The 9,814-nt window shown below is 45.9% G+C and overlaps 2 protein-coding genes across 6 annotated transcripts; both read right to left on the reverse strand.

Annotated features, from left to right (window-relative positions):
• Positions 1-1,259: 1,259 nt before the first annotated feature.
• On the reverse strand, positions 1,260-7,732 carry LOC100500956 (uncharacterized). Of its 5 annotated transcripts, XM_020549968.3 has the most exons (8): positions 7,588-7,709; positions 4,136-4,252; positions 3,979-4,043; positions 3,830-3,891; positions 3,144-3,201; positions 2,983-3,055; positions 2,840-2,905; positions 1,466-1,743 (listed from the first exon to the last, which is right to left on the reverse strand). In XM_020549968.3, the coding sequence occupies exons 5-8, from the start codon at positions 3,173-3,175 to the stop codon at positions 1,702-1,704; spliced, it is 213 nt and encodes a 70-aa protein (XP_020405557.1). In that variant the 5' UTR covers positions 3,176-3,201; positions 3,830-3,891; positions 3,979-4,043; positions 4,136-4,252; positions 7,588-7,709; the 3' UTR covers positions 1,466-1,701. The 5 variants fall into 5 exon arrangements, with proteins under 5 accessions (XP_020405556.1, XP_020405557.1, XP_020405558.1 ...); XM_020549969.3 differs by lacking the exons at positions 3,830-3,891; positions 3,979-4,043 and having other exon boundaries at positions 4,188-4,252; positions 7,588-7,732; XM_020549970.1 differs by lacking the exons at positions 3,830-3,891; positions 3,979-4,043; positions 4,136-4,252 and adding an exon at positions 6,801-6,875 and having other exon boundaries at positions 7,588-7,712.
• A 58-nt stretch (positions 7,733-7,790) lies between these two features.
• On the reverse strand, positions 7,791-9,432 carry LOC100272718 (uncharacterized). Its single transcript, NM_001360105.1, has 3 exons — positions 8,895-9,432; positions 8,412-8,665; positions 7,791-8,335 (listed from the first exon to the last, which is right to left on the reverse strand). The coding sequence occupies exons 1-3, from the start codon at positions 9,255-9,257 to the stop codon at positions 7,975-7,977; spliced, it is 978 nt and encodes a 325-aa protein (NP_001347034.1). The 5' UTR covers positions 9,258-9,432; the 3' UTR covers positions 7,791-7,974.
• Positions 9,433-9,814: the final 382 nt, after the last annotated feature.

Genomic DNA, 9,814 nt, shown 5'->3' on the forward strand with positions numbered 1-9,814 from the left:
AAATTTCCTGAGTAAAAGGTACCAGAATTCTCGTGAGAAGGAACATTGCACAAGGAGGTGGTCTATAGTTTCTTCCTCTTGATCACATAGGAGACACTTATCTGGATGATTTAAGCCTCGCTTTGCCAATCTATCAGCTGTCCAGCATCTCTTATGGGCAACCAACCAAAGGAAGAAGCGACATTTTGGCAAGGCCCAAGACTTCTAGATTCTCTTATAGTGTCCAAATGTCACAGACCCCGGGAACAGACCTTCATATGCTGATTTGGCTGAGTATACACCATTCGGGGCAATACTAAAGATATGCCTGTCTTCAACCTCCGGCTGCAGCTCGGTGCCAGAAATCAAATCCCAAAGCTTAAGGTAATCTGACAAAACCCCCCACTGACAAGGCTCCTCTGATGTCGGAAATCTATTTGGCGCTAACAATTGCTTCCTGAACTGTCCTACAATTGATTAGCCGCTTCGGAATTGCGCCGATCAGCCTTGGAAACAAATCTGCAATTCTTTTTCCATTCAGCCATTTATCCTTCCATAATTTGGTATTGGTTCTGTTCCTAGAAAAGAAGGCTCTAGCCTTTTTTGGACATGAATTTGAAGACCAGACCAGGGGCGAGAGTGATCAGTCTTTTGTAACCAAAGCCATCTTAGTCGAAGTGCCCAACATAATTCTGGAAAACTAGAAATACCAAGCCCACCAAGCTTTAGGGGACAACATACTTTTTCCTAGGCAACCAGACAATGACCACCTTTAGCTTCTTTACGGCATCTCCATAGAAAACATCTTCTAATTTTATCAATAGCCTACAAACCTCACTGTGGGATATCTACTGTCATTGCTAAATATAACGACATGCTAGTAAGAACATGCTAAACTTACACTCTTCTTCCAGCCCTTGTCATTAAGTCTACCTTCCAGCTAGGAAGCTGATCAGCTATCTTATCCACAAAAGTTGGAACTGCTGCCTTGTTAACTTGTGTAAGGATAAGGGGAGCCCCAAATAATTTGCTAAAAGTATCTAATAACTGAACTATTAGCTAACGAATATCTAGCTAACTAGTAGTTAATTTGCTAAAAGTATCTAATAACTGAACTATTAACTAAACTATTGTTTAGATGTCTTCAGCTAATTTTAGCACAGCTAACTATTAGCTCAAACACCCCCTAATTCAGAGGGTGACTGTAGGTCATGCACCCAACACACTACTATTTACCCGTTTAAAATCATATATCCTGCTACAGGAGGCCTTCGTATTACAATTCGATAGCTTAATTAGGTGTGCCAGAGCTCAAGGGAGCTGACAAAACCAAATAGCATGTCACAGTTGTGCATGGAACTTATATGGGATGAATCAGAATTCGTAACAATTGTGTCGCCAAAACGAAAAGAAAGAGACAAGCAGTCTTGTGTGTAATAATGTCCCTGGAAATAGAAGAAAGGGAAAACAAAATATAAAACCTCAGTTGAAGCATATGAGCGAAAGGAATGATTATGTTTGTCTGTAAGTAATTCCTCACGGAACTAATACTCAGGTTAAATTTTCAACTGTGAAGTTAAATGTAGTGGTCGCAGAGTTGTGATGATAGAGAACTGCTATACAGAAGTTAACAAGCACCAACTCTCCAGATAAAATGGCATTGCTGTCATATCACATTACACGTCGCATAAGAATTTATGGTTCCTGTTCTTTGCTCTCAGCTTATCCCACTATATTTTCCCCATGTTGCTTTTCTTTCTTGCGCTGCATCAATTATTAGAAACACTAAATGAAGCCTTTTGATCATTACATCCAAAGTGCACTAGAAAAAGAATGAACTAGGCAGCATAAACATGAGAAGCAAGTTGAACGAAACAAAGCATATATTTTGGAGTTCTTTCATGCGAGGACTGCAATAAAAGTGGTGGAAGCAGGTGATGTTTTATCAATTCTGCAATTACTTCAGGTGCCAGCGTTGATGAATACTAGCTTACAGTAGGGTAAATATCATCGCCCAACTCCTGTGCTATAGGTTTGGGGATTATTCCAATTTTCTATTTAAATCTAAAGAGCTCCTTAAATTATGCTAGTTAATATAATGGTGCACAGCTCTCCTGTTTTAACTATTTTGAACTTTACTCTTTTTTCTTAATATAATGATGTGTATCTCTCTGGCGCGTTTGAGACAAAATTAAGCTAGTTAAGGTCAATCCAAATGTTCGACGATTTCTTTCAAAGAAATTTGTATCACAGCACCTCCTTTTCGTCTACAATATGAATGCTATAAATTGCTCAAACAGTAGGAGAAGATGCAGGTTTACTTCTGTCAGAACATCAGTTAGGTCTCACAGGCATGGGAACTATATTGCTTGAATAGCAGAAGATGTAAACTAAAAAAAATGATAATTTCAATCCATGTGACTTCTAAGAATCTCCTTTATACCCTAGACATGTCTGTTATATGAGAATTTTTTATCAGAACTACTATGCTAGTCATTTGTTCAACATTAAAATAAAAGAGCAATATAGGGAAACCGGTAAGGACTAACAAAATAACAAATCTAACACTATTATAAAAGTTGCAGGTTAACTCCTCTTATCTTCTTTTTGAACAAAATCTCTTCTTACATTCACGTCCTGAATTCTTCTACCATATAATATAATATATGTAATATGTGTTCCTGTTCCAGTCCTAACTGAAATTTCGAAATTTTTCTGAGCGCTCTAAATTAAAATAAGAATATGAAAAAAATACAGTTGGCTTAATGGAAACATGATGCTAACTCCAAAAGAATAATCCGAACACTGGAACCAGCCCTGTAACATTTAATATCATCCATAGGTAAGCAAAGAACGTAACCTTTGGAAGAAGCCCTTCCGCGGACATCAGTTCATACAACTTGCGCATGATTGTCTCTTCTTCTACCTGTAGAAAGTTTTAATAAGATTAGTATATCAAATATTAATGCCGCAGCAAAATAATTCGTAGCGTTAGAGGGTCACCTGCAGTTTATGCAACTCATGGGACATTGCTCGATATGTTTCCATTAGTGCTTGATTTTGCTTGTCTAAATACCTGCAGACGGCCGTTTATTATCTTATGAATGAACTGAAAGTACAGATTCATTTAGTGCTAAAAGATACTAGTAGTCAACAAACTGTACTTGGACACTTCAGCCGAATGCTTTGGATCCATTATCACCAAACAACTTGATATGTCTCCTGCAAATTAATGAACTATTACTCTATTAGACAATCCAATTCACCATTGTCCTCCACCATGCTGCATAACTATCCGATATACAAATGACATTGCAAGTGTGTGACATATTCTAATTTATCCAATAACAATCACCCTAAATTAAGCCACTACATTGACCACTGATGCTGTATATTAAAATCAGCAAGGTTATGACACATGTATCCCAATCTGTCTAAATGTGTCAAAACTGTCTCACGTACATCAACAATAACCCATTTAAAAAAAATGAAATAGAGCTTTTAAAGCAATCGATAACAAGTTAATTGGTAGTTAGGGAAACAGAGTCAACTACAAGAAGAAAAAGGAAACAGAGTCAACTAAAAAATAGTACTGCTCAGAGCAACTCTAAAAGATTAGCCAAAAACATTGACCAATTTTACTGATTTAACTACTCTCTAAAATAGATTTCACAAAAAAAAAGAGTATACTAGTCCAATCGACTCTAGAAATTCAGAACTTTGTATGGCGCGTGAAACAGGCTATCTAATAATAGAGAGCATAAAGGTGTAGAGATGGAGAGCTACTAAATTTGAAGAGCCATTTACAGTCTATTGGAGACATTTTCCTTCTAATAATAGCCAAATTTATCTTTACAAAAGGATCTCGCTGGTCCCTTGGAGTTGCTTTTACACTCAATTCACAAGCTAATACTACATTCCAAGAAACAGAGAAATCAGCAAGGGAGTTTCCACTAAACGCACAATTTTTGCGAGGGAGGGGAGAAGAGACATAAGCACCTAGACAACAAGTCCTATCGAGTCAACCAAGATCGATCTTAAGCGTGCAGGACCAACCCAGTACACTACATGGGTGTAAACATGTACATTGGATAATTATTGCAAAAAACGAATTTAGGCATTATACAAGTGTAATTATATCAAATCTGAATCTTACATTAGGGTTTGGGCGCTTGCGCGCAGAAGAAAAGGAAGAGAATAGGACATACCCAGCTGCTAGCCAACTAGCCATCCATCTTACAAACTTAAACATTGTGCTGACCACATTAGGCATCTGTTTGGATCGAACAACATCAATTCATGTATAGCAGTGTAGTGAGACAGTTGCATTTTCTATAGTTTCCACAGAAATACAAAATGCTCAGATAACAAATCTCAGAACGACATCAACTACTCAGACATTTCACCACAACAAGTCAGACATTAATCTCGGTCTCAGAAACATGGAAGGCCCTGCGGGCTAGCTGCTAGAGTGATAGTGCTACCTGCCGCTTGCGGATGACGCAGTTCAGAGGCGGTCGATGGAAGATGTCAGGAGGAGGAGGCCGACCCGATCACCCGACACCACAAATCCGCGACACGCGAGCGACGGCGGGGGACGAGCTCGGAGTCGGAGGGGTCGGCGGCGCAAATGTTGGCAAGGCGTTTTTCAGACCGTAAGGCATTACGACATAGCAGTAAAGCCCATCCACTGTTACAAAAGCGGTATGCTTCCTATCTTCCCTAGACATCTGGATTTGATGGAAACCAGAATAAGCATCTAAGAAAGACAAAAGGTCGCACCCGGAGGTGGAATCCACGATTTGATCTATTCGCGGAAGTGGATATGGGTCCTTGGAACAAGCCTTGTTAAGGCTGGTGTGGTCGATGCACATTCGAAGCTTCCCATTTGCCTTGGGGACAATGACTGGGTTAGCCAGCCATACTGGGGGTGATGAACCTCTTCGATGAAGTCGGCGTCTAGCAGCTTCCGGACCTCCTCTCGGATGAAGTCCTACCGCTCGACGGACTGTCTGCGAGGCTTCTGATTCACCGGCCTGGCGTTAGGGTTGATCTTCAGGTGGTGCTCGATCACCTCCCTGGAGATCCCAGGCATCTGCGACGGCTCCCATGCGAACACGTCGGCATTTGCCTGGAGGAAGGTGACGAGCGCGCCAAATGTCGGAGAGGAAATTCTCTGGCCGGGTGGCGGAACGCACCCGCCCTAAATCCTAAGATGAGGAGGGGCGTAAACATTTTGCCTGCTAGATGGAATCGGGAAGATCACAAGAACACACAAGGTTTAGAGTGGTTCGGGCCGCCAGAGCGTAATACCCTACTCCACTGTGTGTTGTATTGAGCTTGAGAGCTTGAGCGTCTAAGTTGGGCCTGCCTTGTAACGTCGTGTGCCCTCCCTTTTATAACTCAAGGGGGCACGTACAAGGATACTGAGCCCCGACATGTGGGCCCAGAGGCAAAATGGAGGGAAGTAACTAATGCTGTAACGCCTGGGCGATGTCCGAGCTCCATAATATCCGTAGTGCATATAGTATTGATATCCTGCGCTGCTTCCTCGGTAACGCGCGAGTGATGATGAGCATAGTGTACGCCGTAGCACGGGCGTACTGCCTGTCAACAGAATGGACAGGCACGCCGCCTGCAGGATGGCCTGGTCGCCGCCCGTCAGCGGACTGGACATGGCACATTAAATATTGAGGCGGCACATCGCCTGTTAGTGGAGTGGACAGGGCTCATTAAATGTCGAGGCGGCACATCACCTGCCAGTGGAATGGACAGGCGGCGCGCCTTATCCGCAATAAATGCAGAGACCGCGCGGCCTAGAGGCCTTACGTCAGGCTCCGCTCGCTGGCTTACGGGCAGTAGGCCATGTGGCAGCATCGGGGCTCCGCCTGAGCGGGGAGCAGAGGCGTGTGTGGTATGGTCCGGACACGTGTCAGCTCCGGACCCCCGCCTGACCTTGATTAAGGCCTAGGTATTCTTTGTCTCAGAATCACGGGGCCCTGCTGTGAGTGGCCCGGACCCCACACGGAAGGGTCCGGGACCCGTCCTAGGGGTCCGGTTTGTACCGGTGGAGGTCCTGGACCCTGCCCTGAGGTCCGGTCCGTATATGCAGGGGTCCGACACTTCCCCATGGGGGTCCGGACCCACTGTTGATACCTTGGAGGATATTGTCTTCCCTGGCCATGTGGCGGCCCCAGAGCCGTCCACGTGGTGGGGTCGGGTGCTGTTCACCACGCGACTAGAGATAGCCGCGCAGGCACCGCGTCTTCATACTGTAGTAAGGGGTACCCCTGTTTCAGGGTACCGACAATAGCGTAGGTTGTATGTAAACGCACAATATTCAAAACTATATTTTTTACACACAATATTTAAGGTCCAATGGTCGACATAGCAGCAGCGTCATGTATAGTTCATATAAAAGTAACACATGAGGTTAAATTTAGTCTACGACTCAAAAAATATGGGCTGCTATTTTTAATATTCATGTATGTGAACTCATGATTATTCAACATTCATGTATTTGAACTCGTGGTTATCACAAATAAGCATAGTGGATTATTAGCTTAGATATATTCATGTAATTGCCGTTTTAGGTGGAAGCAATAATTTTTGTTTCGGAAAGAACACTTTTTCGCAAACCAAAATACACTGGTGTGTAAAAACTAATATTGCAGTTTGAAAATGATGGGGTACATCTCCTCATAAATTATTGGTATATTGACAAATGAAAAGAACCTATGAGTGGCCATATAAGTAACTCATTTGTTGTAAAGACAAATAGCAATATATTTGACCATGCAATTTACTAATAGAGGTCGTACTCTAGGTAACAGCCCACCGTGCAGAAGATGTTTTAACGTGAATCAATCACACCACTGATGAGGTCGATGAGTGAGCTACAAAAGCACAATTAGTATACATATGCAACATTTTATATGTGTGGATATATAATAGGGAAGGTGATTGGTGTAAAAATCAACAATACATTCTAAATGTGTTGCATTAACGTTTGCATGAAGCAAGTCATGCAAAAGTGTCAAGCAAATAATTTGTTTGGAGAATTAGATCGAGCAACTTGAACACATGGTCCACATCAGTCTACTTTATTTGACAATCTAAAACTGTTGTAGTAGCGGTTGCAGCAATGAAGCCTGCAAACGTGTTAACCCAAAAAAAATCAGTTGGACATTCAATCGAACAACCTGTGCGCGTGTTCGCAACACTCAACCCTCCTTCCCATGCCCCTTAATGGAGGTCCTCATGTAGTCGGTCACACATCACTGTGGTGTATTAGAGCAACGTGAGGTAAGGATGGGGACTTGGACGGAAGTATTGCAGAAGAATGGATGAGGAGGTGTGGGGAGGACGATCCGAGAACCAAACGAAGTCAGAACTGACGATCACAACATCTCTAGGATGGACGCAAGAGGTGAAGGTGTCAGTGCGAATTGGAGAAATGCAATGCAGATAGAGCTCCAACTTCAGCAAGGCACCTAGAAGGCTAGAACTCTTCACACGCGTGTTGGTAGCTATGCAGCGTTGCCAGAGAGGATGGAAAGTAGAAGAAAGAAGGAAGAAATCACATGCGAGGCGAAGTGAAGCACATACCTTATGTTGCCGGGGAGAAGGATGTCATCGTCGATCGGTCGGTGGTTTGGGAACCCTAGGCCGTCGTCCGCAAAATCACCGATGGTGAAAGCTAGGTAAAGAACCCCCTTCCAGAAGTAGCGAGAGCAGTCTAGCAGAGTCAATCAGAGCAGTAGGAAATTCACAGTCGTGCGATGCATATCTGACGGAAAGGCGACGTGGCATAACGGGTGAACGGTTTTCTTCACTATGGAATTTCTAAACACCGCTCTCTCCAGCGTGTGAAATTATTCTCAGTTTCAGGCGTTCATCGCTCGTCGGAGCAGCAAATCCGCGCCCATCCAGAATTAGTTCCACTGCCAAGTAAAAAACCCATACCATGGCGGGGCACTTACATACATACATACATCATTTACAGAGCGAGGCAAGGATGCGGCGCGGTGGCTCGAAGGAGCGCCGGGAGTGCAGGACGGCCCAGTTGTCGAGGAGGAGGATGTCGCCGCGCCGCCACGGCACGGCCACGCACTCCTCCTCCAGGACCCGGCCGCACGCGGCGACGACGTCGGCGGGCAGGGGCGAGCCGTCGCCGAAGGTCACCGCCTTCACCGGGTCGTTCCGGGCGTCCTTCCACCCCGTGTAGGCGGCCACCATGCTGTTGAACCAGACCTTCCGCCCCCGGCTCTCGTCCCACTTCACCGCCGGGATGGGCCCCATGACCGTCCTCACGCCGTCGCCGGTCCATTCCAGCTTCATCCCGAGCTTGGCGGCCCTGTTCATGCATAAAGATGTGACAAAGGCCCCAATTCTTCAGATGGGTATATACAATGCAATGGTGCTACTGCTACCTTTCCTCAGCAACGGCTTTATCTTTAGTGAGAAATGTCGACTGCCATCCACGGCCGATTGGCGAAGACGGGTCATCGCCCTCCCCCAGAACCCTTGTATATACCAGCCCCTCCTTCTCCAGTTTCTCCACGAATTCGGGGAATTCTTCCTGCATCCTCTTGTAGACGTAATGGCTCAGTACGATCGGTGTCTCCCCGCCACTCTTTGGCTCCACTTCACAGAAGAAGAACAGTTTGGACGGAAACGTTGGAACCTAAAAAATCAAAGCGTGCGTGCTGTATTGTAGCTTGGTCATCAAACTGAGCTCTACGTGAAAAAAAAGATCAATCTAATTTTGAATTGAAAAATGGGTACTAGGCTTAAAAAGCAAGCCCACGTTGCAGATGTACATGTCGTGGCCACTGCGTTGTCTCCTGAATTTCAGTTACCCCGCTGCTGCTCTTATGGTGCCAGAGTGCAGGGGAGGCTCAAGACTCGATTACCTGGGCCATCTCGTGGTGGAAGGGGATCTTCTGATCGGGCGGCGACTCGTTGGCGGTGAACACCCGGCCCACGACGTTGGTCCGCGGCGCGGCGCCGCCGACGTACGGCAGCTCCTCGTACCCGAAGGCGTCGACGGCGCGGTCGAAGTCCGCGGCCGTCGTCGCGGGGAACCCGCGCAGCAGCAGGGCCCCCGCGTGCCGCACCAGCGGCTCCAGCCGGGACGCCCTCTCGGAGCGCACGGCCGCCAGGAACTCGTCGAGGCCGCCGCCCGCGGGGGCGCTCGGGACCAGCACCGCCGGGAACGGGACGCCCTCCACGACGCGCTGCTGCGGGAGGCGCGCGTCCCGGAAGAAGCTCGCCATCGGGGCTTCGGTTTCCTTGGCTCCCGTTGCCGGGCCGCGCGCGGGCGCGTGGATGGAGACGGTGGAGCGGTGGATGCGAGACTACGAGAAGCGACGAGGGGCTTCACTTCACGGCGTGTCCGGATTCGTTGGGAATTCGGAATGATGCTCTGGACAGAGGGATGAACCGTGAACGTGGACGGCTTCGCGGGAGTTTTCCGTCTTGGCCTGGTGTTTTAGGGAAGCGGGACTACAGGAGCCGGTCAGGGTCACTCACTTTGGCAGTGTTGAGTGTTCCGTTCCACTTGTCACACACCAAAGCTCATGCGCATAGACAGGTTGAAAACGGACCGACATATTTTTGTGTTTGCCCATAAATCTGAGGACGGAAACACGAGAGAGTCTATTCCATCTGTTTTTGTGGGATTCTATTTTTTCAAGATTTAACCCGTATTTATTCTGTATTCAAGAAATCCGTGTTGAGCCCAATATACATTAGTGCATAAAATAAAGCCTTATATTCTTAAATGATATGTTATAGCATAAGTAGCCATTCTAGCCATCGTCTCTCTTGAATG

Source organism: Zea mays, chromosome 3 (assembly GCF_902167145.1).
Source record: "Zea mays cultivar B73 chromosome 3, Zm-B73-REFERENCE-NAM-5.0, whole genome shotgun sequence".
Lineage (NCBI taxonomy): Eukaryota > Viridiplantae > Streptophyta > Magnoliopsida > Poales > Poaceae > Zea > Zea mays.

Coding starts and splice junctions, on each gene's coding strand:
- LOC100500956 (XM_020549967.1), bottom strand. CDS start 3,175: ATGGATCCAAAGCATTCGGCTGAAGTGTCCAA. Junction 3,056..3,143: donor CATTCGGCTGAAGTGTCCAA/GTACAGTTTGTT, acceptor GGCCGTCTGCAG/GTATTTAGACAAGCAAAATC. Junction 1,425..2,839: donor CGGAAGGGCTTCTTCCAAAG/GTTACGTTCTTT, acceptor TTCTATTTCCAG/GGACATTATTACACACAAGA.
- LOC100272718 (NM_001360105.1), bottom strand. CDS start 9,257: ATGGCGAGCTTCTTCCGGGACGCGCGCCTCCCGCAGCAGCGCGTCGTG. Junction 8,666..8,894: donor TCCACCACGAGATGGCCCAG/GTAATCGAGTCT, acceptor TTGATTTTTTAG/GTTCCAACGTTTCCGTCCAA. Junction 8,336..8,411: donor AAAGCCGTTGCTGAGGAAAG/GTAGCAGTAGCA, acceptor ATGCATGAACAG/GGCCGCCAAGCTCGGGATGA.